Source organism: Verticillium alfalfae, genomic scaffold (genome assembly GCF_000150825.1).
Source record: "Verticillium alfalfae VaMs.102 supercont1.1 genomic scaffold, whole genome shotgun sequence".
NCBI classification, from domain to species: domain Eukaryota; kingdom Fungi; phylum Ascomycota; class Sordariomycetes; order Glomerellales; family Plectosphaerellaceae; genus Verticillium; species Verticillium alfalfae.
The window spans coordinates 600,765-627,627 of NW_003315038.1; the positions used below are offsets into that span (position 1 = coordinate 600,765).

Here is a 26,863-nt window from a genome sequence, read left to right on the forward strand (position 1 = left end):
GAAAGCAAGTATCTGACGCGCTTTTCAAGATGGGTTGTCGCAAATGTCGTCGGGGTCGTGGGGTGTTTGTAATGGGGAGAATCTGGGGTTCGGTCTCATCGAGGCCTGGTGTATTGTTTACTTGGTTACCCCAAACGGCTAGAGGAGGAGTCGCGAAAGGCCTCCAGCGTCTAGAGGCTGTAGTCCTTTTGATTGGCAGGCCTGCGTGTCGAATTGCGGGCCGCCGGGCAGAACCACGTCACACAGGGAAGGCCGCTGCCCTGCAACGACCCCGCTATTATCAGCTGGGCTGGTAGCGCTTTGCAGCCTAAGGGTCCCTTGTGCAGGGTGCTGATCTCAAGGCCAGTGGAAGTCTCGACATGTGGGTGACGCTTTGCTCATTCAACACCACTTTTTACCTATTATCAGTCACCAGTACACTTACGAAAATGAGCTTCCCACAGTAAGGACTCACAGCTTATGCTGTGAGACCCCTTTCGCTCCCTTCATCGTCTCATAATGGCGTGGAAATCATCTGGGGCGTGGAACAAGCCCATCATCAATCTGCCCAAGCCCGCCAAAGATGACTCGAGCTTCCCTGGCCTCAAGGTCACGAGCCCAGAAGCCGCCGGCACCCCGAAAATCGAGTATGAGGAGTTGCAAGAGAACGAGCTCATGGTATTGGAGGCCATTTACGGTGACGACTTCGTGAAGCACACAGATACGCAGAGCGCTTGGAAGGTACCTACTTGATAAACGACAGCACCGGCTTGACGCTCTTGACCTCAACGAGTCATCGCTGACTATGGACAGAAATCTGAGCCTTCGTTTGATATCCGGATCCGGGCTTCTTCGGACGATGAATTTGTCGTTACGTTGGGCGTGGTGCTCACCGCCACTTATCCCAAAACCCCGCCTGTCCTGACGCTCAAAGATGCTGATGACATTCGCGATGTCACTCAGTTCAAAATCCAGAAGTATCTCGAAACCAAACCCAAGGTCTTTGCTCAAGAACAACAGGAGATGATAGACCGTATAGTGGAGGGAGTTCGCGAGATACTCGAGGATGCCTCTCAGGCCAAGGCCAAGGGGCATAAGTTGCCTTCGTTGGAGCAGGAGCGTGCAGCCCATGAGGCAGCACTCGCCGCACAGGCGCAGAAGCAACAGCAAGCTGAGGAGCGCAAACGGGCGGAGGAGAGCAAAGAGGAAGAGAGGGTCCTCGGTGGTCTGCTCCAGGAGGAACTGAAGCGTCAAAAAGACAAGGCCAAAGAATCCAGGAGGAAGAGCAAGCCCAACGGGTTCGGGTCAGTCCCGCCCATGGGCATCGGCCATGACCTTGAGGACGGCCAGATTATCTTTGATCAACCCTGTCGTGCCACTGATAAGACGGGCAATGAAATCTTCTTCCAGGCCGTCTCGGACAAGACTGAGCACGCCAAGGGGCCCATCTCGACAGTCTTCGATGTGCGGCCCGTGTTACCCAATGGTCAAGAGCGTCCGTTGCTGGCTCTCAAGGAGACGCGGCTGCGGACAGCCGGCAAGGACACGTCTGTTTTCAAGAAGCAGATCCAATCCCTAGAGTCACTGCTTGAGTCCCTGAAAGCTGTCCGCCACAAGAATTTGCTGGATGTGCTTGATTTCAGGGTGGATCGGGAACAGGAAAATGGAGATGGAAAGGCGCCAAGCCTTTGGACATTTACAATCCTGACCCCTTTGGCAGAAAAGGGGTCTCTCGAGGAGCTTCTCGACCTTGCCGGCCATCTTGAGGTTGGCAAGGTTCGCGCATGGACCAGAGACCTTTTGGATGCCCTCAACTTCTTGCACAACAAATCTGTGGTGCACCAAGACATACACACGGGCAACATTCTTCTCTTCCGTGAGCCTACGGGTGAAGTTGTCCCCAAATTGGCTGATGCCGGATACCAGCGAGAGCTGCACGGCATGTCGGCCAAAGCGCGAGCTCTACCTGGGCTTGCCTCGGCCCGATCCGCATATTGGTTGCCGCCTGAGATCGCTGCCGTCTCACGGCCAAACTACACTGCCAAGACTGATGTCTGGGACTTTGGTGTTGTCTTTCTGCAGATGATCTTCGGTTTGGATGTGCCAAACAAGTATCATGCACCTGCGGCACTGCTCGAGGCACTTTCCCTTTCCAACCCCCTTCAAGAACTCACGACGAGATTCTTCAAGCAAGACGTCAAAAAACGCCCGCGGCCCTTTGAACTGAGCTCGAGCGAGTTCCTGGCAACGGATGCACCAGTTTTGGTCCAAGAAAGAATATCGATTTCGAACAGTTACCATTCGAATGATTCCTCACAGATGCTCATGCCGAGACTGAGGCGCGAGTCCACAAATAGAACCATGAACTCGTCGTCCAGGTATAGGGAAGACTTTGTCGAGGAAGGCCGCCTGGGTAAGGGGGGATTTGGTGAAGTTGTGAAGGCCCGGAAGAAACTTGACGGCCAGATCTACGCCATCAAGAAAATCAGTCAGCGATCACAGTCGAGCCTGACTGAGATTCTCAAAGAGGTTCGTCTGCTGTCACAATTGAGCCATCCTGCTGTCGTGCGATACTACAATACTTGGGTCGAGGAGATCCCTGACGTGTCAGAGTCGGAAGGCGACACATCAACGGATATGGGCACAGATGCCTCCATGGAGACGCTGTCTCAGCAGCCTGAAATTATGTTCGCCACAAGCACAGGGGGTCTTGATTTCATGTCGTCGAGCGGATACCCACAGGTTGAATTTGGGTACGAGGATTCAGACGGCCTTGAGGATGACGATGATGATGAAGATGACGACGAAAACGATGATGACGATGAAACCTCTTCGGACATGGAAGACGAACTTGCTCCAGCCTCGCCGATAATTGGCAGAGAGCTGGGTGATGGTAAGAGGGCTCGTGTTCAGCGCGCTTATCGGACGGTGCTGTACATCTCCATGGAGTATTGTGAGAAACGGGTGAGTAGTGGGACTGGCACCGAGTTTCCCCTCGAGCCTGGGCTGAGTTTGCTAATCTGATATACCTGTAGACGCTTCGCGACTTGATTGCCAGGAAACTTTATCAAAACAATTCTGAGCTGTGGCGACTGTTCCGTCAGATATTGGAAGGATTGGCGCACATCCACGGTCTTAGCATTGTGCATCGCGACCTTAAGCCTGAGAATATCTTCATTGCCAGAAGCTCCGACGGGGTTGACAATGTAAAGATCGGAGACTTTGGACTCGCAACGAGTGGTCAATTTGCCGTTGATAGGGGCATTGCAAATGGCATGGAAGCAGACGATGTCACCAGAAGTATCGGCACTGCTTCGTATGCAGCCCCCGAGGTGCGTTCCGCCGCCAACGGGACATACAGCTCTAAAGTCGATGTAAGTACCACAGCGCTGAGTGACGAAGAAACTGTGCTAAAGTGTGGCAGATGTACTCATTGGGTGTCATTTTCTTCGAGATGTGCTATCCCCCGATGCTCGGCATGCAGAGAGCTGAAGTGCTCGGCCAACTCCGACGCTCGCCATCCATACTTCCCTCTGACTTCAAGCCCGCTGAGCGCACTCAAACCGAGATTATACTGTCTCTACTGACGCATAATCCAAAGGACCGGCCATCGAGCTTCGAGCTTCTCCAAAGCGGTAAGCTACCTGTACAGATGGAGAGCGAGACCATCAGGCGCACTTTGGCTGGATTGGCGGACCCGAGTTCTCCGTACTACAAGAAGATGCTCTCAACCTTGTTCTCACGGCCAGTTGAACAAGCCAAAGACTACGCATGGGACATGCACACGAGCCTGCCGAGCCAAGCCGATCTCCTCAACCAAAACATCGTCAAGAAGGCACTTATATCTATCTTCAGACGACACGGTGCTCTCGAGATGCCGAGGAGCTGCCTGTATCCTCGATCATCACATTATGCGGACAATGTCGTAAGGCTTCTCGACTCTAGCGGCACTGTCTTGCAGCTGCCATACGACTTGACCATGGGCCATGCCCGAGCGTTGGCAAAACAGTCAGGATCACCGGCGATACAGCGAACGTTTACCTTTGGCAATATTTTCCGCGACCGACAAGATACAGGACAACCCCAGATGCTTGGAGAGGTCGACTTTGACATTGTGACGACCGACACATTAGACCTAGCGCTAAAGGAGGCCGAGGTTCTGAAAGTACTGGATGAGATTGTGTCTACTTTCCCCTCGTTATCATCGACACAGATGTGTTTCCACATCGGACACTCTGAGCTCCTGCAGCTCATTTTTGAGTACTGCAGAGTAGAGCCCAGTTCTCGTCGTGCTGCGGCCGATGTCCTCAGCAAGTTGAATATCCATGGATTCACCTGGCAGAAGATTAGAACGGAACTCCGGTCTCCTTTGGTGGGCGTCTCGTCAACCAGCGTCGACGAGTTGCAACGGTTTGACTTCCGAGGTAGGTAGTCGGATAGTCGGACTCAGGATCGACATGATGAGAGGCTCGAGCTGATAGGCTGTAGACACACCCAGCAAGGCGTTTTCCAAGCTCAAGACGCTTTTCGAAGGCTCTGATACCTATCAACAGGCCTCATCTACTTTGGCCCACTTGAAGGAGGTTTCCGAGTACGCGAAGCGACTCGGCGTGGTGAGTAAGATCTATGTCAACCCTTTGAACAGTCTAAAGGAGAGCTTCTATACCGGCGGTATTCTCTTTTCTTGTCTCTACGACAAGAAGATGAAGGACGTCTTTGCTGCCGGAGGTAGGTATGACAGCCTCATCAAGGAGCATCGGCCCAAGGTCGGTGGACAATATGAGGAGCGGCATGCTGTCGGTTTCAACTTGGCCTGGGAGAAACTGGCCAGAGTGCCCAAGACAGGAGGCAAAGCCTTCTTGAAGAAGACCGAAGAGGAGAGCCAGAGCATCTTCACAGCAAGACGAGTAAGCATCAGCCAAGTCCCCACACCCACAGGTCGACCTGCTTATACAAGTCCAAAGTGCGACGTGCTCATCGCCAGCTTCGATGCCGCCGTTCTCCGAACTACGGGTGTGGAGATTCTACAGATTCTCTGGGCGCACAACGTCAGTGCCGAACTTGCAAAGGACTCACGATCGCCCGAAGACCTGCTCTCTAAGTACCGCGACGACAGCTACTCCTGGGTTGTCATCATCAAGCAGGATGCTATGCTCAAGGTCAAGAGTCTAGGAAAGAAGGATGTGCCCGATGTCGACATTGCCATGGCGCAACTGCTATCGTGGCTACGTGCTGAGATACGTGAACGGGATTCGAAGGCTGTCGTCAAGCTCCGAGGCAATCAACAGGCCGAAGCGGCAGCAGCTGCTGAGAACCATGTCGAGCAGGACGTGCGAGTCTTGGTGGCACAGACGAAGAGTAAGAAGTTCAACCGCCGAACTGTAGTTGAGCAGGCTCAGGTCAGCGCGTCCAGTTTGGTGCAATCCTTCCTAGACGGCCCGATCCTCGCCGTTGAGACAGCTGACCAAGTCATGGATTTGATACGGGCGACCAGCCTGTCCGATGGCGAAAGTTGGCGGAAGGTAGAGCACACGGTCACCACAGCCGAGAAGAAGTACGTCAGGGAGATCCACGACATGCTGAGCAACTGGCAGTGGGCATGGGAGAAGAAGAGCGGCAGCCGTCATGCGTTCCTCTACAACTTCAGGACGGGCAACTGCATTTACTACGATCTCGGAGCTTGAGCCTGTCCACCTTAGCATTGCTGGAAAGTCTGGAAAGAGCCTGTGTTGGCCTAGATAGGAAGCAAAATGAACATGTCATGATCTTGAATGGGTGCAGTTGCATTACTGGCTACTGCATGCAACCTGTCATGTCAACCGTATGTGGGCAGAGTTTGCATCGCAGTAAGCAACGGTAGTACTTGAATTACACGGCCGAATGGCGCGACGTCGGTACGTACTACCTTGATGACCTCCGTTTTTTGCGAAGGGCGGCCTCTCCGACAGGCCGACTCTCAGAGGACCGGACCGGGTCCCAAGGCCGGCCAGTACTGGATACAAGGCGGAGCTGGTGCGCCTGGCATCTCACAGCGGAAGCGAAGCGCTGGGACAAGGTACCCCGGTACCTGCCCGCCGAGTCCCCGTGCGAGACAAGTCATCAGAGCGAGCCCAGCCTGGCACGCGCCTGGGGTGGACGAGAGCCGGTGGGGCCGCAAGGCAGGCGCCCCCTGGTTGGTTCCCCTCGTCTCCTTGGCTGCCCACCAGAAGGGTCCCGACCCAGAGGCCCTCCCCATCCGTCACTTTCCTTTGAGGCGAATCCGAGACAGACCCAACCACGAGCTGATGCCTCCTGACTCTTCCGCACGAAGTCGCATCTAGTGCCTACCGGCATCTCCAAGATTTCCAGACCGCCTTGAATCGATCAAAACTTGACTCCTTTCATACCTTCTCCACGCTCGTCTCTTTCCTCTCTCTTCAACCCCTGACAACCCCTCTCGGCAACTTTCACCCCGCCTGCGACTCACGAACCTACACCACGACACAGACAACAAGCGATTCTGCGACGAACCATCCGCTGGATATCTTCGTCTGACTGGTGATCAACGAAGCCATCCGTCCCCCCGTCAGCCCTTAGGCGAACATCTTGGAAGCGTTCGGAAAAGCGATTGCAAAGTGCAGACAGTCACACCCTTCTCCCTGCCTCGAGCCCCGGTCGTCATCCAATCCCGGATCCGGCGCTTCTACTTTTCGGGGACCTTCTTCTACCTACGGCTTGCACAAAATGGCGCAGAAGCGTCTCATGAGTGAGCTGCAGACGCTGCAGAAGGAGAAATGGGTGTATATCGACGTGAGTTTCACGAAGCAACTTGGTCGGTTCTTCAATATTGACGGTGGTTCCAACAGGTCGATGAGCAGAACGTTCTGAAGTGGAAGATCGGTCTCATGGTCGTGAACCCGGACAGTGTCTTCAATGGCGCATACCTCAAGGTGAGCAGGTTCCGCCGTTTCTCTTGGCCACGATACAATGAACTGACCCCTGTTTCCAGGCCGCCATGACCTTCACCTCCGAATACCCCTACCAGCCCCCGACCTTCCAGTTTCAGACCAAGAACATCGTCCACCCGAACGTCTACTTCGACGGCAAGCTGTGTATTTCCATCCTCCACAAGCCAGGGGAGGATGAACAGTCAGGCGAACAAGCTTGCGAGCGTTGGTCACCTCTGCAAGGTGTCGAGTCCGTCTTGCGATCTGTCCTGCTGCTCCTCGATGACCCGGAGATCAACTCGCCCGCGAACGTTGATGCTGGAGTCCTGTACCGCGACAATCGCGAAGAATACAACAAGAGGGCTTCCGAGACGGTAGAGACGTCCAGGAAAGACATACCTGAGGGCGTCAAGTTCCCTACAACCGCCGACCTGGAGCCTGTGCCGCAAAAGCCCGTGGACGACGATGCATTCTGGAATGAGACAGATGACGAGGGCGACTTTGACCTGGGTGGCAGCGACAGTGACTTTGAGATGGACGAATACAACGAGGACGAAGAAGATGACGACGCCGACGATAGTAGCAACACGGCTGCCGGGAAGAAGGATAACACTAAGGCCTGAAGCTAAGCCGTGTCATTTAGACCGCGCCCGAGGTGTTAGATGTAGTGAGCGAGGCGTTGCTCACTTGACGTTTGGATTTGCTTTTTTTTTTTGGACTTCCAGCGAAGGACTTATGCATAGCGACGGTCCATGGCGTTGAGAGGTAGTTTTTTGAGGCCGGTGGCTTGTGTCAGGACAGGGGCATCACCGACAGGATCTCATTATTGGATTCTGGTGAGCGGCCGGGGATGTTGGTGGCCCAGGCATCGTCGTGAATAGAGTACCGCAAACGGGTGCTTGTTAGAGCAGCCAATATATTCCTTCCAGCGTACTACTCAAGCAGTAGACCATCTTGGCAGAGTGATCGTGCAAGATGAATGCAGCGTCGAGGCAGAAATGGCACAATGAGATATGCTTCAGCCCTGTGTGTAGGGGCCTGACATGCACATACCCATGCGATGTGACAGAAATGAATGTTCGGCAACCCAGGCGCTACGCTGATCAATGATGGCTGTGCCAGAATCATCGGCGGGCCCCTACGTAATCGTTGGAGGCGTGGTACAGCACACGGCCAGGCTGTCAAGGTGTCCCGGCGCTAGTGCATGTTAGCCATGCAGCTCTCGCCTCAACAGCATCAACCAAGCCACAGCATTCAGCACTCAGAGCTTCACCTTCGTCTCCATCTGCCTTTCCCTCCGACGACCCTCCGTTCGTCTCTTGCTCCGGCTGGCCCACGTCTATTTTTTGCACCTGGTTTCTCTCGAGCCGACTCCTCTTGCATTCGCACCTCCCGATCGCTCGAATACCTTGACGGTGCTGACCGTCACTTGGCGTGGAGCCCCAGCCAACTGCCGCCTGTTCTTGTCTCGACGATGCGTAGTACGACACACCTTGCCACCCCATAGGAAGCCCACTTGAGGGCACCATTACGACCGGGAATACAGACGGAGGCGTGAAAATAAGTTCGCCGGAGCAATGGCGCCAGAACCTTCCGACGAGGATGTCTCCAACCTCTGCGCCATCGCCGATATTAGCGAAGCGCAATATGGCAAGGTCGTGTTAAATGCGCTGCGGGTGCGTCTCAAACCTTGGCTTCGTCCGAAGAGTCTGCCATTTCCTGACGCTTCGCACAGAATAGCAGCAACAACCAGAATCAGGTCATGATGGAGATCTTTGACGACTTGGAGGCCGTACGTAGACCGCCCTCATACTTTTGTTTGTCCGTTTCGGGCGCTAAAGAGGTGATGCATAGTTTGTCAGGAAAAATACGTGGGATGAAATCTGCATATGGCGCGAGTCGCGAGGGCGAGACCAATAAAGCTGGTATTGGTTAGTACAACCATGTCGCTGATCAGTTGGACGAGGCACTGACGATGTGGTAGCTTTCAATGTCGACGCACCCGATAATGCTGTCATCCAGGGCGTCACGCCGCCCCCCGAATCGAGCTACTGGCCCGGCAGCGGAGCTCCCTCGCGACCTCCTTCGAGAACGAACAACAAGTCGCCGCTTGGTAGGATGATTGATTGGACTGTCGGGGATCCAACCGGTACTGGACCTCGTTCGTCGCGAGGACGCGTTGGGCTGACGAGTTGCAGGACCAAATAGCTCCGCTCAGGAGGACGAAGACCTACAACGAGCCCTCGCCGAGTCGGCGAGAGAGTCGGGTGTCGCACCGCAAGAAAACGGAATCATGGACGGCATCACCCCGACATCTACAGCACACTTCGGCCCAGCGAACCGCAACGACTATGATCCGAGCAACTGGGCCATGGTTCCTGCAGGTCCAGCTACGCGCACCCGATCAGCGCTAGATCCTGTACCATCAAAGAGGCAAAGAGCATCAGACGCTCCTGCGTTCTTAGTGCAACAACCAAACGCGCGGAACGCGGGTCACCGTTTGGGTGCGATCTTATCCATCTTTCACGAGATCCCGCTCTCTCGAAATGTCCTGTTGCAGACTGGGCGCCCGGCGGAGAACTACGGTCACAACAAGGAGTGGTGGAAAGGCCAGGCCATCTACCCCGCTCACCTGGCGGCAGCAATGAATCAGGGCCAACCGGTGCCCGACGACGCCAAGCCAGACTTCAACGAGGAAATTCACCGTCTAATGGCTTTTCTCGACGCGACGGATCGCAGTTACGGGTCGGTCGAAGTCATGGCTGACCTTCTCGATGGAACCCATGCCGGGCGCGAGAGGCAATTCTTCGACGTTCTCAACGAAAGCAACGACCCGGATGTCCTAAAGCCTCTCATGCATGATGCACTAAGCATGCTCGTCAATACTTATGAGGTTGTCGAGAGCGTCGACAGATTCTCGTTTCTTGACTTTGAGCTTAGTGCAGATCAGTGGTCGCAAGTCGAGAGCTTCTATGATGTGTGGGATTGCTTGGCTTGGGATGAGTCCATGACATGGCAAGAGATTAAAGACGACACAAAGATGACCGTCTTCAGAGAAATGGGCGAGATCATGACGGTTTTGCTAGATGGGGACTGCCCTGATACCATTGACATACCCGAAGTCTGGTACCCCGAGCGATACTTAGAGGCAAGGAAGGAGGATGCACGGGCGATTCAGGAGCAGCTAGCCTGGGCACTCGCAAGGCTTTACGATGCTACGGCGGTGGAGCACGAGTACAAGAACTGGGACGACCCGGCGACGCACAAACAGCACGACAGGCGCGAACTCCTGGTGCAGGCTGTTGAACAATACGAAAGCTTCGTCAAGTACCTCACCGGTCTGGTGGAGTTTGAGGATTTCGCACCACCAAACGAGGAGGTCAGCAAATTGCTTCAGCTTGACACGCTGCCACCGCTTGCAACAGAGAAGGAGAAGGACATGTTGGCCCAATGCGAGCAGGTGCTCATACGCTGTAAACACAAGCTCAGGGAGCTAGATGCCAACATGAACAGTATGTGCACACTGAAACATCATTCGTTCACTTACTTGCTGACATGATCACAGAACTGAATGCCGACCGCGATTACCTCAAACAATATCGACGGTATCTGAATACACTCCTCACAGACCCTGAGCCGGAGGACGGCGGAGAGCCCATTTCGTTTCACGGCAAGAAGTATCTTCTTCGGGGTGTGGCTACTGGGCGAGACATTATGTACATTTGTCGCAGAACTGAGCCTCAGTTGATCGACCTTGAAGAGACTACACAGCCTCTGGATCAGTGGTGGCGGCTCGCATACGTGGCGGGTGATGAACAACCAGTGCAAGCGGAGGTAAGCAGTATATTGCCTCGATGTCAGTATCAAGCGCTGACAAGTTCACAGAAGGTTGAGTTTAGTGTCGTGAAGGAAAAGATGCTGAAGGAGTCCAAAAACCCACTGCTGGTCTATGCAACAGAAGATGCGCTAAACACGCCACGAGTTTCCCTTTCGGACGAACTTCAGCGGTTTGTGCTGGCGGAAAACAAGATTTTCCGTCAGGAACTGAGCCACGAAGCAGACGAAGACAACGATGAGGACGTGCCGTTGATCAACCCGAACATCTCGCCTGTCTCGCCGTCCAAACGCAAGTACCGCGCAAACAGCGTCGACTCCATGGACACCAACCGGGCATCATTGGGCAACAGCGAAACGAACTCTAGAGCGGGGGACTTTGACGACATGGATGCTTTCGGTATGATCAGCGGCGGCATGGTCCACCACGCAGCGAACACGACAAGTTCAGCAGTACAGTCAGGAGGATATTCAGATCTGGAAGGGCTTAGCAACCAGAGCCAAGACCAACTATCGGCGACGCTTTCTCGCGAGTCAACGCATTCAGCAGCCAGCCAAAACACAGCGCCTGCACTATTCAGCCGCTCATCCACCGGCCAAACCTTACAGGAGACAGTAGACGCAGGATCCATCGACCAGCCGATTGAACTCGAGGCGACGAACAACGAGATCAAGCTGCCCGAGATGCAGGAGCGCGGGGGCAGTGGATCTCTCTTTGGCAGTAGACATGCATCAGCGAGTTCAGCAACTGGCCGCCGTGACGCCGCGGCAGAGGCCATGGACGTGGATGCGTCGTTCTCTAGGCAGCTTGACTAGGTATTCAGTGAAAGGAGGTCTGTCAAGGGGAGAGATCTGTCAAGAAGCAGGCTCAGCCTGCGGAAGAAGATGAATGGATGGCTTGACCATCTTGTCGATGGCTACAGAAAGGGGTAGACTTGAAGCGGGGAGTTAGTTGCCGGGGTGGTTTAGGACAAAGCATGGCAAAGCGAAGGGGCGCCTTTGTGTATCAGGTTCCAGTAGTCAGCCAGTCAGGAGAGAGCATGTTCCTCAGGAACACACCAACATGAAGCTATGAGAATTATTCGAATTGAATACGATGAAAAGGGGGGTTGAACTCTCGTGATGTTGCCAGATGGAGATGGCAGTACGTCGAAGGTTCTAGAAGGTTCCATGTCCGCAAGCGGTGGGCGGTGATGTCACATTTAGGCCCCGGCCGTGAGACCTTGACCTCACAGCTCGTGCGAGCGGGTTGTAGGAGCATTGACAGGAACATGTTGGAAACTTGAAATGACTTCTTCAACATCACGCGACTTCTTCTTTCTACACTATATCTTTTGTTCGCCGATTTTTGCAATCCTGAACTCGCCGTAGCTTGTTAGAACAATTGACATCGGAATACACACAATCAAGACGACCAAGTCTACCTTGCACCACCATCACAGCAAGCAAGTAACTGGACGCAGACGCTAAGCCCCACCAATTGGGCAGCTGCTCTACAACCCAAAGCGACGAGGCACACATTCGCCTTACTTTTGACAACCGGACACACCATAATTTTCATACTTCAGCCTGGTGGTCACCTTGACTGTCTCCTCCTGTATCTTCTCCTTCCATCTTTGCTGTTGCTCGGCAGCACAGTAGAAGCAGGATCAACTCGGCACACCGACAAGGCCTGCCCCGCATCAATACCACCATCCATCCACCATTGCCAGTAAGCCTTTAGTGGCACACACCGACGCGATGGTAAAAGAGACGAAACTCTACGATCAGCTGGGCGTCAAGCCCGAGGCTACACAGGAAGAAATCAAAAAGGGCTACCGGTAGGTTCTTCCTCTCTCGTGAAACATCTGATCTCCATCATTTCCAAGGTACACAAGCTAACAACCCCGCTACAGCAAGGCAGCTCTCAAGTGGCACCCCGACAAGAACAAAGACAACCCCAACGCAAGCGAAAAGTTCAAGGAGTGCTCCCAGGCCTACGAGATCCTCTCCGACCCCGAGAAGCGCAAAACCTATGACCAATACGGGCTCGAGTTCCTCCTCCACGGCGCCCCGCCCCCGGACGCCAGCGGCGGGGCCGGCAACGCCAACCCCTTTGCCGCTGGCGGCATGCCTGGCGGTTTCAACTTTGGCAACACCGGCAGCGGTGGCAACACACGCTCGTTCCGCTTCAGCACCGGTGGCGGTGGCGGCGGCGCGCCGGGCTTCAACTTTAGCAGCGCAGATGATATTTTTGCCGAGTTTATGCGGCAGAGCGGCGGCGGCGGCGGCGTAGGCGGTGGAGACGACATTTTCTCCACGTTTGGCGCGGCACGCGGCGGCCGATCGCGGGTGCGGCACTCGTCCAGCGGCTTTGATGACTTCTCGCCGCCCAAGAGGCGGGAGGCCACGCCCGAGGTGACGACGGTTGAGAGGGCGCTGCCGCTGACCTTGGAGGAGCTCTTCAGGGGTGTAACGAAGAAGATGAAGATCAAGCGCAAGCTGTTTGACGAGAGCGGGAAGAGGACGACGACGGACACGGTGCTCGAGGTGCCGATCAAGGCCGGTCTGAAGAAGGGTAGCAAGATCAAGTTCAAGGGGGTCGGTGATCAGGAGGAAGGAGGCCAGCAAGATCTGCACTTCATCTTGGAAGAGGTACGTATTATCAACCCCCCTTGTGAAAACATTCGCATAGATGCAGAAGCTAACGGTGACTCGCAGAAACAACACCCTCTGTTCGTCCGCGAGGGCGATGACCTCGTCCACACGGTTGATCTAGACCTCAAGGAGGCTCTAACGGGATGGAAGCGAACCGTTGCCACGATCGATGGCAAGCAGATCAACCTCGACAAGGCCGGCCCGACGCAGCCTGGCAGCTCAGAGCGGTACCCCGGACTGGGCATGCCCGTGTCGAAAAAGCCGGGCACGCGGGGCGACTTTGTCATAAAGTACAACGTCAAGTTCCCGTCGAGTCTTACAGCGGCGCAGAAGCAGAAGCTTAGGGAAGTTTTATAAGCGAGAGAGTGAGCGGCTTAGGGGCTGCGGACTATGGACTGGCTTTTTTTTCATGAATCCCTTTTTTTATTACGAATTGGTGTTTTGGGCGTATCAAGGGGTTTCAGTGGCTGAGGAGCTTAGGAGATGAGCCCCAGACGTTTTTGTTAATAATGAACACGATGTTTACACTTTACAAGAGATACCAAGACCGAGATTGCCGTTCAACAAAATCATGATTTTGCCTCAGATCAAGCTCATACTGGATAAATATGACGTGAAATCTCATTGGAGATGTGCCGTATCAATGTCAACGCGGCTACGGCAAGGACCCGCGAGTCCCCGCACCCGAGATGAGTGACAAACAAATACGGGATGACCTGTCCAGTGCGGCCTTTTACATGAGTGTGCGTAGCTGCGGGCGGCTGCGTGCAAGGGGGCCAAGGGATACAAGGAAGTGGGACGACATGGAGGGCGAGGCAAGACGCAAAACATCAGACGTTGCGCCGCAGCGCAGGAAATCTCGGCGGGGACTGGTCTTGTTCGGGTGCGGGGCGTTGAGGCCGCGGGCGGGCGGATTCTGCTGCAGCGCAATACAGGTACGATGTACGGTGCCGGAAGCACTCGTCTGCATTAGGTTTCGAGGTGTGAAGAGGGCCGAATGCTGCATGCGCTTCCATGAACATCCCGAGACTCGGCATCGACTTCCAGGGTCTGTCTGTCGACAGGCAGCACAAGGGTACAATTTGGCCCCCAGTCACGACACGGGCCACAACGACGACAACGAGGCTGCACATGGATGCGCAACGGCTCGTGAAACGGCGGGAGGGAGAGAGAGGCCGAGGATGCCTCTTGCCCCGGGCGACAATTGCACAGAAAAAGACGCGTCGTTTGTCGTCGGGTGGAGGGGCACACTGGCCCATGACGACATTGTACAGGGATGGGCGCACTGTATTGGGCGCAACAGCGGGGTAATCATGAGGTGCACCTCCTCCGTGCCCCTCGCTGCCTTCCCCCCTCTTTCCTCGTTGCTCGCGTACCTTGGGTACCTATGCCGGCTCGCTCTCTTCAGTGGACACACGGCGGCGTGCTGGGGCTACAATGAGGGGTTAATTCGCGTCTCTTCAGTGGCAGGATTGCACCCGCCTCGGGAGCAACAGGCAGCCAGGGCGCTCAGGGCATCCCGGGCAACCACCATCGGTGATGGGGCTGGCAGGGCAGCAGCAACCGTGACGGGTCGAGATCCCGTCTTGGTCATGGTGCTCATGTCGCTTTCGATCTGCATCTGGTGCTCTCGATGCCTGGCTCTGGCTTGTTGGTCTAGGTACTCGAGGCGTATCTTGGGCTGACCACCATTCTGGTCTACCTTTTCCTGATCGATCCCACTTCTGCTCTTAACCCGAAGACTGTCCACTTTTCAAGCTTCCCCTTGCTCTGCTGTTGGCTCGTCCTTCATTCTCCCTTCACTTGCTAGCCATTTCCACTGCCTGTTCACCCTGATCCGCGTTCATCGGCTTTCTAGACTCGACCGTAGCTCGTGGACTTTACCCAGACACCCAATCCGACGACCTCTATCTACTGCCATCATGTCTCAGGTATGTCACTTCGCCGTCTCCATCTCACCTCATAGGCACAGCTTCCTCCTGACATCAATGCCCAGATCACGCCTCTTCTGTTCGACTGCGACAACACACTCGTCCTCTCTGAGGAGCTCGCCTTTGAGGCCTGCGCAGAGCTCATCAACGAGATCTGCGAGAAGCACAAGATTGACCAGCGCTTCACCGGCGAGTCCTTGATCAAGGAGTTTGTCGGCCAGAACTTCCGCGGCATGATGCTCGGCCTCCAGAAGCTCTACAACTTCACCATGGAGCAGGAGGAGCTTGAGACATATGTCCGCCGCGAAGAGGATGCCGTCATCGCTAAGCTCAAGGCCTCTCTCGTCGCCTGCCCCGGCGTTGACGAGCAGCTCGAAGCCCTCCAGGCCGGCGGCAAGTACAAGCTCTCCGTTGTCTCGTCCTCCGCCAAGCGCCGTGTCTGGGCCTCCGTTGTCAAGGTCGGCCAGGACAAGTTCTTCAAGGAGGAAGAGGTCTACTCTGCCGCCACGTCGCTCCCCACACCCACCTCCAAGCCCGATCCTGCCATCTACCTGCACGCCCTTGACAAGCTCGGCAAGACGGCCGCTGAATCGGTCGCCATTGAGGACTCCAAGAGCGGCACCCTCAGCGGCACCCGCGCCGGCATCAAGGTCATTGGCTATGTCGGTCCTTATCCCGCCGACAGGCAGTCCGAGATGGAGAAGGTCCTGCGCGACGCTGGCGCCGTCGTCATCATGAAGGACTGGCAAGAGTTCCCCGACATCCTGGCCAAGCTGTAAGAGTCTGACGGGGATATGTTTGGGAGTGCGGAATGCCCTGTCGTCTTAATGAACACGACGACGAGGTGTGTGTAATGGTCAACAGCGATACAGGGTGCATTCAACAGCTGGCATAGGCCACGAACAAAAAAGATGATGGATAGAATGCAGCTTCATCTCCTATAGTCCATCAAAAAACTGTTAACACTCTGCAGTGATGCTCGGCCCGGGTTGGCCTCGGGATATACCGTCATGATGCTTCCTAGCCGATTCCGAACCATGTCCTTGTTGAAAATGGTCTTGGTGTCGGGTGCTCGGTAGTTGTCTTGTTGGTCAAAGCACCAGAGGCAGATGGCGAGGGCCACAGCCACAGATAAGTCCTTGCCGGTCTCGCACGCCACCAAGACGGTCGTACCCTCGGCGAGGGAGCCATCCTCTTTCTTTTGTGACTCGAGAAACCGCGTGACAAAGCCGCAAATATCAGGCAACGCCGTCCTCAGGTTCCGGCTCGCAACCTTGTGCTTCCCCAGCCCAACCTCCATCTCCGTCGGCGCCTTGACGATCCACGTTTCCTTCTCCGTGACCGCCGGTGTCAACTTGACGGTACACCTCCGAACCTTCCCGTCGTCCACCCCCGCAAGAGCCGAAACCGCCACTGAAGGCGCGACCTTCTTGGCTCCAGCGCTCCGGCTCGGCTCGCACGTGTCAACCAAGCCTCGCACGAGCGCAGGCAGCTCGCCCTCGGGCGTGCCGAGCAATTGGTCTACATGGGCCCAGAACAGCTCGGCCGTAAGCCCGCAGGCCCAGTTCTCCGTGTCGTCGCCCGCGCCCTGGACGTACACGTACCCGCCCTCCCTGAGCTCGCCGCCCGCGACCCGGCGCGAGGCCGTGCAGCAGACAACGGGGTGGGCGTCCTCGAAGACGGTGCTGCGCGGGCCCGCCGCCGTCGTGATCGTCTGGGGGAGGAGGAGCGGCGTGTCAGGCGTGATCCAGAGGGGCCGCAGGGGTTTCGGGAGCTGCGCGCGCAGCGGGGGCCAGGTCGAGGTCGAGAGCCAGGAATGCGGCGAGGAAGGACGGGGAGGAGGGCGGTGATCTGGGCGTGCTCCGGAGGGCGAGACTACTTTGGGGTGGCGTGTGCAGGGCGTGGGCTTCTTCTGGGAGGGGTGGGGAAGAGGGCGCGGTTGAGTACGGCGCACCAGATTGGGATTGTCTTTTGAGAGGGCGTCGGGGATTCCTAGGGCTCTATGTCAGGAGGGAAGTGAATAGTCTGGATCAAGAAGAGACTCACGTTTTCCGCGGCGGGTTGAGTCGACGATGATGCACCTTGGGGCTGATTAGCTTGAGAGTAAATAAACAAGGGCTGGTGATTGAGGGATCTCACCCGTCGCAACGGCCGATTATTTCGAGAAGATGAGGGTTCAGCCTCCTCGTGCTGAATTTCCAGGCATTGTCGTGGCCGTCTGTGCTTTTAAAGTATGCGCTCGCCGACTTGGTGCTGGGCGGGATGTACCAGCTTCCGCAGCGCTCGTTGGCGACAAGGGGCCGTGACGGTGTTGTCGTTTCTGTGGCTCCAGTAGGATTTTCCTCGACCGAGCCGAAAACCGCCGCTACCTCGCGCACAAATTCGGCATCGTGGATGATGGACCGCAGACGATTGGAGATGGAGAGGTCACCGCGCTTGAGTTCGGTGAGGAGATGTGACAAATTGGGCTGCTCCGACGCAGAGGGAAACACAATGTCAGACAGGCTTGTCATTATTTGGAGTTTTTCTTTTTTTTTTGTAGTTATATGAGCGCGGAGTAACTCGCTCACAATTGTATACGGCGGTTCTTGATGTGGTGGTGTTCTTGGGGTTTGAGCAGAATTGGTGTTGCGCATTTTCGTACTGTGCGCAAGGGGTCTCCGTTGCTTCCGGCACTGTCTTACCCCCTATTTGTCTCCATCATGCCCTTCCCAGAAGGTGGGTGTAATTCAAGATGTTTTCTTCTTGAAACCTTCCTTTGTAAATTTAATGTAGTTACTGGTTCTGTCCTATCGCAATGGATTTCCAACTCAGCATTAGTTTTATCACGGTGCGACTCGACATTGTCACTCAAAATCTTGGATCGAGCTTTAGACGAGGTCAGCGCGAGTCCATGGCGACAAGAAACAGTACTTTCAACACCATCTCTTGGTTCTTCTGATGGAGATCATCAGTTTGAGCTGAAGAACCAAACTTTGTCCCAGTACGGTACGCGATAATTGAAAATGTTATCGGGTTCGTCGTGGAAGACGAGGAGGCTTGTCTCTTGAGGATGATAATCACCGTGCTCAGGTTTGAGCTTCGCCTGAAGTTTGGCTGGAGCTTCATCTTTCTACAACTCTTTATCTCCATATTCTGTCGGTATGTCAAGCATTCCGACGGAATGACAGGGACGGTAGGTTACCGCAGGTTCAGCGGAAGTTGTTTGTGGTGAGGGGGCCTTTGTCTTCTGGACGTTGTCACTTGGCCAATTCCTTTCTTGATTTGATCCTCGCAGGCCTCGTATTCCTCCCTCTGGCGACCTTCTTTGCTCGTCTCTTTTCCTTCTTTCTGTCTTTCTGTGCTCGTAAGAGGTCGGACGCCTCGTTTCCAGCTTCTTCCATACCAGGCTTCTCCGCAATGAAGGAGACGGCATCCTCGTTATCAGGGTTGTCGACGTTCTTGGTACCTAGAGTGAGCGGTATCTCCATCCATGAAGTCGTATAATCATGCTTCGAAGGCGTGTTCTCCGGGACTGAAATTGCATCTTCGTCGTTGAAATTCGCCATTTCGTTCTCAGAAGGGCCTGGCACATCAGGCACCGAAGCGAGGGTCTCGAAAACGGAAGTCGCAATATTTTTCACAAAAGCTGTGATATTGCGCGTTGACGATATTAGGCTGGCACCAACAGTTGCTTCATATTGATTGATACAGTTGACGTCGGTTCTCGTTACTTGAGCGCGAAAGGCTTTCGATCGAGCCTCCCTCTTCTTCTGCCTATATGCAGTGGAAAGGCGGCCCATGATTGCGTGCCAGTTGATTGAAATGGTTGTGGATGGTCTAAAGAAATAGTCATAAAGAAGAAATCCGAGGATTAGTGGCAGTGGTACTATTTTAGTAGCCCTCTTAAAAAGGAAGGGCATTGCCGAAGCAGAGTCTCAGTGAATCATGATAAGTATTGTTCGCACCTTCCTTCTCTACTCTGGACAGTTTAACAACATCTCCAAAACCAAATCACACTTGTGCTGCACAGAAAAGGGCATAAGGCTCGCCTGCCCTCCAACCCTGCGTCAGGGTTGGGGGACAGGCTGCACAACTCCACGAGGCCCGAGTTGTGGCAGAGCTTTGGAGGCTTCGGGATTCGAACGTGCGGTCTTTGGGGGTTGCTTCGTTCTTTAACTACTGGGCTAGTAGTCTGTTGGGAGGAACCATCGTTTGTTTGTATATATTGGAAGGAGTGCGATCGTTTGGCTGTTGCCTGGTAGTAACCGCCTGTAGGGCGCGGAGGATCGCGAGGCGATGAGCCTCACCTGCTTTCTCCATGTCCATGACTGTTGCTCCTAGAGCTTCTATCACGTTCTTGAATGGAAGATATTCGCTTGGGCCTTTCAAGATCAACCATTTTTGCTAAGATACAGCGAAGTAATAGCATTCTCTTCATGAATGGCAATCCCCAACCGCCCGCCTACCTTTGTCAACGGAAGGGCCAAACACGAAGCATCATAAGAATCCGTACAGACTAAGCCATTTATTCAGAGTGACAAACTTAGCTGGCATGCTTGTCTGCCACGCGTAATTTGGAAATTCATTCGAAGGGAGTAGTCCGAGTCACATCTCGGAGCCTGCTCCCGTTTTCAAGCAGCTATATCAGAACAATCCGACAGTACAGCGGCTTGGGCCTCTAGTAGTGGAATCAAAAGTCTAGCTAGGAACCTCAAGTTCTCGTGGATCTATTCGATGACCGGCGAAATGACATGAGTGTGGGTTTGGATGTGAATGCAGTAACATGTGAGGAAGAGGCTGGCGACAGTGGAAACACTCCCACACTCGATACCTGGCGACTTACGGGGTGATCTACCGCTTCTCATTTGATTTTTAATCAGTTGTTTGATTTGATCAAAACATATGATCAGTTTCTACCATTGCCAGGTAGAAAGCCTGTCACTGAGACGGGCCCGACAGCCGGGGCTCCCGTGTGCCTGACGGCGGGGCGGTGTTGTCCCAGGTGAGGCAGAGCGAGGCTCTTATCTACTCGGGGTGGCACAGCAACGGCGATGTAGGTGAGTGGAGGCACTGTACGAGTACCGCAGCATGACGTCGTGACAAGCGCTTGGCACCTGCAGCCACAGCTCGTACCGGGGCAAACCGAGCCGATTCTTACCTATTCGCGCCCACTCGCGCCCACTCTCGAAGCCGAGACAGGCCCACCATTCGTTGCCTGGGGCACAGGGACACACACTCACCGTGGCGCAGCATTACTGGCCTCTGGAACCACCTGGGCGCCTTTTCGCTCTGTCACGGGCCACTAGAGAGCTTTGCGACGCCAGCAGCTGCGTCAGGTTCAGAGGCGGAGCTTGGCCGCACGTCAGCCCCTAAGGTACACAGCTTTGGCACCCCCTACTCGTGTCCACATCACAGCCAGCACGGAAGGCGAGGTACCTGGGGACGCGTCTTCAGTACTGACGCAGGCACACTGGTACAAGCACTGACACCAACGGTGGGCTAGAACTACAGTGCTGGGAGAGACAGCCCTGGAGCCGGTGCTTCCATTTCCACCCTGCCACATCCATCCCATCCGACAGACAGCCCAACGCAACTTTCTTTCCCCTTTCTCGTCCGTTCCACTTCCAACATTTGGACGACGTTCGCTTCACCTCTGATCACCTTACGATACGACCTGAATTCGATCTTTTTTTTTTTTTTTTTTGACGAGCATACTGCACACCCAAGAGCCTGGCTGACCATCCCACGCGCTCTTTCACTCCTGCTGCTGCCATCATCAACTACCCAGACGGAACAGCCGCATCGAAGCATACCCACCTATTTTTAGATCGACACCAGCGACATCGCAGAACCTTTGTGTCTGAGAAGGGTAAACAGAACCCTACAACATCACAAAGTCAACCCCGGGACCCCAATACACTAAAAAGCCCATCGACGCCCTCTCCAGACGCCCTCGAGGCTCTTCCTCGTCGCAAAGATGTTTGCCAATTTCGAATGGGACCCTGAAAATGTCCCCATGCTCAAGATGGGCATACACTGCCTTCAGATTCTCCTAGCCTTTGTGCTCTGGTGTCTAGAGATTGCTGTCTTCGTTGGCGACAAGGCGGAAGTTACAGGAAACAACGGCTGGACTTTCGGAGTGGTAAGCTACCAGCTCTTGTTTGCCCCCGTTCCTGGGATCGCTACGTCGAAATCTTGCTGATCTGGCTACCTGCAGTGCTTCCTTTCCATCCCAGCATGGCTCTACCTCATCATGACCCCACGATGGCCGAGGACACGCAAACTTGCCGAGCCGCACGCTATGCTCGCCGTTGATGCCATCTTCACCATCATTTGGCTCTCCGCCTTTGCCAGCCAGGCTGCCTATAACACCGCCAACAAGTGTGGCAACGTTTGCGGGCTGAGCAAGGGCATTGTCGGACTCGGCGTTATCATCACGTAAGGATAATGATTCGATCTTGGAGACCTACGTGCTAAGACCTTTGTAGCCTTCTGTTCGGTGCCTCCACAGCCGTCAGCGTCTACACCCTCCGTCACTACCGCTTCCATGGCGAGCTTCCCGGCTATGACAAGCAGCGTATCAAGAACGACAACATTGACCCTGATAAGGCTGCCTTCTCCATGGCACCCCATGACGAAGAAGCCTACGCTCCTGTCCAGATGGACGACCACCCTGATCACCACACCGATACGGGCTACGGCGGCGGCGGCGGCGGTTTCAACGATAACCCCTACAGGCCTGGAGGCGGCTCTGCGTACGGGGAGGACGACGATCCCAACCGATACGGCAGCTTGCCCTCCCGTCACAATGGCCCCATGTTCGATAGCGAGACAGAATATAACTCACAACAGACGTCTGCGGTTGGGGGCCGCCAGTCAAGTCCCAACCCCTACGGTGGACCGCGGCAGCCCAGCCCCTATGCACCCCCAACAGCGCACGACGACTATGACGACAATGCGCCTGCGCAGTTCCCCTCGGCTAACTACGATCGCACATTGCGCTAAGGAATGTAGATCAATAACAGGACTGCCAAAAAGAAAATGGCAGAGGGCGCACATGACAGCTCCCAGCATGATACAGATATTTGTTGTGGCTTGTTTCGGTTTCCACGGGTGTTGGCGGCGTCAACTGTATACTACATGAGGTAGTCCAAGGATCCCACATGGCGAGCTTTCATATCGGAATTGATAGATAGATGGATGGATATGGATGGATGACATTGTTTTTGATCAATTTTGCGAGCAAGTCTTGTTGTTTTGACCCGAGCATCAAACCCATAACGCCAGACTCCCATACATGTGCCCATGTGTAACTATGCAACATGCGCTTCGCCTCACCTAGCAACTGACATGGATCCCAACGTGCCTACCCTCTAATGCTGCGACTGCTTCCACTTGTTCACCCTCCGCGCAATATCCCTTTCCGTCTGCTGCATCTGGTTCAGCTTGCGGTCCCTCGCCATGGCAGCCGTATTGTCTCCGTGCTTGGCGACAAGCCTCTCGATCCACTCGACCTCCTGCTCGCTCTGATGCCTCGGCTTCTTTTCTACCTCGCGGCTCGCCTCCTCCTCGAGCATGCGGATCACCTTCGGCCTGCTCTCCTCGTCCCTCTCCTCGATGCCGCCCCACTCGCCGCCGTCCACGTCCTCATCGTCCTCCGAGTCCGTCTCGAGAGCGACGAGCGGGTCGTTGAGCGGGTTTGCGCGCGGCTTCCTCCCCGCGTCGGCGTAGTGGATCTTGATAATCTTGCCGTCGGCGTCGCGCTCGACCCGCGCCTCGCCAATCGTGGGCTTGTTCACGGCCGGCGCGATGGCGAACGGGTCAATGGGGATCGGCTGGCGGGTGCCCGACGCCGCGGCGCGGACCGACTTTTCGACACCACCCGTCGGGGCCTTGAGGCGGGCCGTCAAGCCGAGGCGACGGTAGTTTTGCGTCAGTGTCTCCTTCTTGTTCCTGGACGTGGGGAGTGGACGGTCAGCGCTTTTCGCCTCGAGGTACGGGAATTCTTGCTCATCTCGTTTTGAAGAAGAGGAGAGTGAGGGCATGGCGCGACCTACCAGTTCTGGGCGACGATGCTGTTGCCGCGGGGGTTGAGGGCCTTCTTGGGCTTGTTGGACTGGCGGATCGTGGACTTGGAGGAGCGGCGCTTCTTGTTCTGGCGTTGGGAACCCATTGTGACAGTTGTTTGATCGGAGAGCGGTTACTGGAGTAAGGGGACTGAAGCAGCAGGTTCGCTTGGTGATGTCTTTAGCCTTTGCGGTGCTGGGACCTCGATCTTTTGCATCCCGCAGAGGGCCCTTAGAAATTTTGAGCCTTATCTTATCGGCACTTTTTGCTCGGCTGGGCGAGGTACACCGACCCACACCGAGACAACATTCGAGGCACGGATATCTTGGAGGTGGGCTTGCAGAGGCCGACAAACTGATGAGAAAATACTGGCAAGTATATGGACGAGTGAAGGGGTTCTCCTCAAGGCGATTCCATGTAGGCTGGGAGTTACACATTCGGATGGCTTCCAATTATTCGTACCATGAATCAAGAGAAAACTACATAATGCAGCTGGATTCTCCCACCTGCAACAACAAGCAACCTGCCTGCCCGGCTAGCTCAATCGGTAGAGCGTGAGACTCTTAATCTCAAGGTTGGGGGTTCGAGCCCCCCGTTGGGCTCAATTCCTGACGCATCTCGGATGAGATTTCATTTTTGACGTTCTTGACGACCTCGTTTCGGATTGAGGTCAACGTATACTTTTACTTATTTGCCCTTACCACACAAGTGATCATTCGTGTCCAATGCTAGGCTGCAAAACCCCGCCATTCCGAATTCTCTGCGTCACGCTGGAAACAGTTGTTATGGAAATACATAACGATCAATTTTGTCATCTCATTCATACATCGTCTACAAGGGGTATGTCTACACCAGCTTCCAGAAACCGTTCTCCTCCTCAATCTTAATGTCACGGCCTTCGTCAATGCTGCGACGGCCAGCCTCGAGGATGGCCGTCGTGGCGATTGTGTTCCTCAACGTCGGCAGACCCTTCTTGTTGAGGTCCTCGGGCTTCAGGGCGCCGCTGTTGACCTGGCGACAGCCGTCGACGAACTTTTCAATGGAGATGTAGCCGTAGCCCGTCTGGCCGTTGAAGTTGCCGTCCTCGTCGGGGGCGTAGCGCATGTAGAAGGGGTTGTACCACATGAGCTGGCCGAGCGAGTCGTCGGCGACGTCGTAGCCGCGCTTGGCCTGGTCGATGCGGATCTCGCCGTTCTGGGCGAGGTAGTGGAAGTACTGGTTGGAGTGAACGCCGGCGCGCTGGGGCGCCGTCCAGGAGGCCGTGTAGACGCCCGTCGCGCGCTTCGAGGGGTCGTCCTTGCGGGCCCACTGCACGATCAGCGAGATGGTGTCCTCGGTGGCGGGATCACAGCCGAGGTCGGTGGCCACGCCCTTGGAGGCCGAGGCCGAGACCTTGACGGGCAGGTAGCCCTGCTGGGTGACCATGGAGTCGCAAATGTCAATGTGGTGCGAGTTGAGGTAGTAGGAGATGTCCGAATCGACACCGGCCCAGGCCTTGAAGGTCTCGAGCTGGGACTTGGGCTGGGACATGTACGAGTAGAAGTAGTTGAAGTCGCCAAGGCTCTGGGCCTTGTGGCGGGCGTCCGAGTAGGCGGGGTCGAAGCGTTTGTGGTGCTCGACAAAGACGTAGACGCCCTTCTCCTCGGCGGCCTTGATTAGCTGCTGGTGGTGCTCGAGGAGCTTGACAGCGGGTTTTGTGACGAGGACGTGGATGCCGCGCTCAATGGCGTAGAGGGCGATGGGGAAGTGGGTGGTGTCGGGCGTGAAGATGGTGATGGCGTCACCAGGCTTTAGCGCGTCAATGGCCACCTTGTAAGACTCGGCGTCCTTGACGTCGTTGGCGGGATACGAGTCGAACGAGATGTCGAGGTTGTTGTAGACCTTGGAGATGTTCTTGTCGAGGTGCTCGCGGATGGCGGGGAATTTGGTGCCGTTGGTGCCGGCCATCGACAAGTTGTTAACCTTGCCGCGCCGCCTCAGGTCGAACAGGGACAGACCGATGACACCAACCTTCTTGTCGGAGCCAGAGGCACCGCCGCCAACGAAGCCGGTGGTGTACTCACCGGTACCGATCTACGGAGGTTAGTCAAAGGTCGCAGAAGGACGGTGTTCTGCTCTCGAGCTACTCACCATCAACACGTTGAGTGGCTCGCCCATTGTGACAGTGTTACTGAGGTTTTTGCTGGGAGGAGGAGAGTGAGAGGACGGACAGTGGAATGGGATGGCAGATGAGGAGGAAGATGGAGCTTGAGCAGAGAGGAGATGGCGCGAGGCTGTCTTTTAAACGGCTCGAGGTGGCTCAAGGAAACAGCGGGCAGCTTCGGGAGGTTGATCCGATAGCAAGAGGTACAATTTCTCGGTAGGAATGGCTTGCGGCACGATCAGCAAGCTAGGATATCGTCAAGCTCACTTGAGGCTGCGACCATGCGCGGGACGCCTGTAACGGTCAGGGTCAAACGATGGAGCACCGTAACATGGCGGAAGAATTGAGGGGCAAGAAGAGGGGAAGCAATTGGAGGGATAAAGGCGCCCCGCGCTCCGTCACCGGGCAGTCGGCGCGAGGCAACGATGGAGAGGCTGCCAGCCAGCAAGCAAACAGCCAGCCTTAGGCGCAATCATCCTGGTTTCCAAACGCGCTGGAGCCAGGAGAGCACGCGCGGCCGTGACAACCGAGCCTGGACGGCAAGTCATGGAGATGGGGTACAGGCGTGGAGCTGGCTGGGGCCTGTCACTGGGGGCTGTCTCTGCGATTGCTATCCTCTGAGCTGTTGACCACAGCATATACCCATCAGGCCTGTACATGTCTCACACGCCGCCAGCGTTCGTTTCCTGATTGTTGACAGAAGTCCAGAAGTCCAGATGATGCGCCCAGAAGCCACTCCAGGCGGATACGGCGCAAAAACGAACCCAGGCAAGACAATGCAAAGCCCCCCAACGAGGCACCTCCCACCCCCACGTATGATTTCCCCGCGTGGCCGGGACATGGATAGTAAGGGCACACCCAGGGATGATGGAGGGGTTCCAAGGGGGGTCGGGATGCGAAGAATGCAAATGCTGAAAGGGTCGAGACCATTCGTGGTCCGAGTATTCTTCGCCTGGCAGAATGCAGTGTTCTTTCGACAGCTCGAGTCTCTCCCCGGATGACCCTTGAGGGAGAAAAAGAAAACAGTATCACGATTCCATGCAAGACCTCAAGGAGCACCGACACCTTGTCACCGCAGCCACTTCACAGGCTAAAGTCGGATGGGAATTCGAGATGGTGATGCATGTCATCTCAGAGTATTGCAGGTTGATGCCACTAGGCAAACACCCTGGAACTGGAAGTGCAAGCAAACGGAAGGCGATAGAGGGGCACAGAGGGGGATCTCACGCATATTGCACCCCCGTGCACCCCCTTGTACCGCCATCGACCATGGGATGTGTGGCTTGACCGTGACTGGCTGCTGGGAAGTCTCGTCTCACTCGCCTGGTTGTCACGCAATTAATTGGTGGATAATCTAGCTCTCG

The 26,863-nt window shown here is 55.3% G+C and overlaps 10 protein-coding genes and 1 non-coding gene across 11 annotated transcripts; 7 read left to right on the forward strand and 4 right to left on the reverse strand.

The window, feature by feature from the left end:
* Positions 1 to 498: 498 nt before the first annotated feature.
* Positions 499 to 5,803, forward strand: VDBG_00202 (serine/threonine-protein kinase gcn2; the record flags this gene model as incomplete). The annotated part of the gene is made up of 6 exons (XM_003008475.1): positions 499 to 720; positions 793 to 2,943; positions 3,015 to 3,353; positions 3,404 to 4,403; positions 4,468 to 4,886; positions 4,944 to 5,803. The coding sequence occupies 6 exons, from the start codon at positions 499 to 501 to the stop codon at positions 5,661 to 5,663; spliced, it is 4,851 nt and encodes a 1,616-aa protein (XP_003008521.1).
* A 426-nt stretch (positions 5,804 to 6,229) lies between these two features.
* On the forward strand, positions 6,230 to 7,840 carry VDBG_00203 (ubiquitin-conjugating enzyme; the record flags this gene model as incomplete). Its single annotated transcript, XM_003008476.1, has 3 exons — positions 6,230 to 6,768; positions 6,825 to 6,908; positions 6,968 to 7,840. The coding sequence occupies 3 exons, from the start codon at positions 6,703 to 6,705 to the stop codon at positions 7,526 to 7,528; spliced, it is 711 nt and encodes a 236-aa protein (XP_003008522.1).
* Positions 7,841 to 8,482: 642 nt separating this feature from the next.
* On the forward strand, positions 8,483 to 11,555 carry VDBG_00204 (conserved hypothetical protein; the record flags this gene model as incomplete). Its single annotated transcript, XM_003008477.1, has 6 exons — positions 8,483 to 8,581; positions 8,641 to 8,758; positions 8,890 to 9,018; positions 9,104 to 10,417; positions 10,471 to 10,739; positions 10,791 to 11,555. The coding sequence occupies 6 exons, from the start codon at positions 8,483 to 8,485 to the stop codon at positions 11,553 to 11,555; spliced, it is 2,694 nt and encodes an 897-aa protein (XP_003008523.1).
* Positions 11,556 to 12,140: 585 nt separating this feature from the next.
* VDBG_00205 (psi1) lies at positions 12,141 to 13,733 on the forward strand (the record flags this gene model as incomplete). The annotated part of the gene is made up of 3 exons (XM_003008478.1): positions 12,141 to 12,559; positions 12,635 to 13,373; positions 13,440 to 13,733. 3 exons carry the CDS (start codon positions 12,480 to 12,482, stop codon positions 13,731 to 13,733), a joined length of 1,113 nt encoding a protein of 370 aa, XP_003008524.1.
* A 1,565-nt stretch (positions 13,734 to 15,298) lies between these two features.
* Positions 15,299 to 16,086, forward strand: VDBG_00206 (HAD-superfamily hydrolase; the record flags this gene model as incomplete). The annotated part of the gene is made up of 2 exons (XM_003008479.1): positions 15,299 to 15,307; positions 15,373 to 16,086. 2 exons carry the CDS (start codon positions 15,299 to 15,301, stop codon positions 16,084 to 16,086), a joined length of 723 nt encoding a protein of 240 aa, XP_003008525.1.
* Positions 16,087 to 16,238: 152 nt separating this feature from the next.
* Positions 16,239 to 17,820, reverse strand: VDBG_00207 (tRNA A64-2'-O-ribosylphosphate transferase; the record flags this gene model as incomplete). The annotated part of the gene is made up of 2 exons (XM_003008480.1): positions 16,239 to 17,307; positions 17,447 to 17,820. 2 exons carry the CDS (start codon positions 17,818 to 17,820, stop codon positions 16,239 to 16,241), a joined length of 1,443 nt encoding a protein of 480 aa, XP_003008526.1.
* A 726-nt stretch (positions 17,821 to 18,546) lies between these two features.
* On the reverse strand, positions 18,547 to 18,855 carry VDBG_00208 (predicted protein; the record flags this gene model as incomplete). The annotated part of the gene is made up of 1 exon (XM_003008481.1): positions 18,547 to 18,855. The coding sequence occupies one exon, from the start codon at positions 18,853 to 18,855 to the stop codon at positions 18,547 to 18,549; it is 309 nt and encodes a 102-aa protein (XP_003008527.1).
* Positions 18,856 to 21,266: 2,411 nt separating this feature from the next.
* VDBG_00209 (conserved hypothetical protein) lies at positions 21,267 to 22,294 on the forward strand (the record flags this gene model as incomplete). Its single annotated transcript, XM_003008482.1, has 3 exons — positions 21,267 to 21,431; positions 21,507 to 21,727; positions 21,778 to 22,294. 3 exons carry the CDS (start codon positions 21,267 to 21,269, stop codon positions 22,292 to 22,294), a joined length of 903 nt encoding a protein of 300 aa, XP_003008528.1.
* A 368-nt stretch (positions 22,295 to 22,662) lies between these two features.
* Positions 22,663 to 23,462, reverse strand: VDBG_00210 (Nop16-like protein; the record flags this gene model as incomplete). Its single annotated transcript, XM_003008483.1, has 2 exons — positions 22,663 to 23,242; positions 23,347 to 23,462. 2 exons carry the CDS (start codon positions 23,460 to 23,462, stop codon positions 22,663 to 22,665), a joined length of 696 nt encoding a protein of 231 aa, XP_003008529.1.
* Positions 23,463 to 23,885: 423 nt separating this feature from the next.
* VDBG_15004 lies at positions 23,886 to 23,958 on the forward strand. Its single transcript has one exon. It is a non-coding gene; the product is annotated as a tRNA-Lys (tRNA).
* Positions 23,959 to 24,202: 244 nt separating this feature from the next.
* Positions 24,203 to 25,513, reverse strand: VDBG_00211 (D-galacturonic acid reductase; the record flags this gene model as incomplete). Its single annotated transcript, XM_003008484.1, has 2 exons — positions 24,203 to 25,429; positions 25,487 to 25,513. The coding sequence occupies 2 exons, from the start codon at positions 25,511 to 25,513 to the stop codon at positions 24,203 to 24,205; spliced, it is 1,254 nt and encodes a 417-aa protein (XP_003008530.1).
* Between the last annotated feature and the right edge of the window lie 1,350 nt (positions 25,514 to 26,863).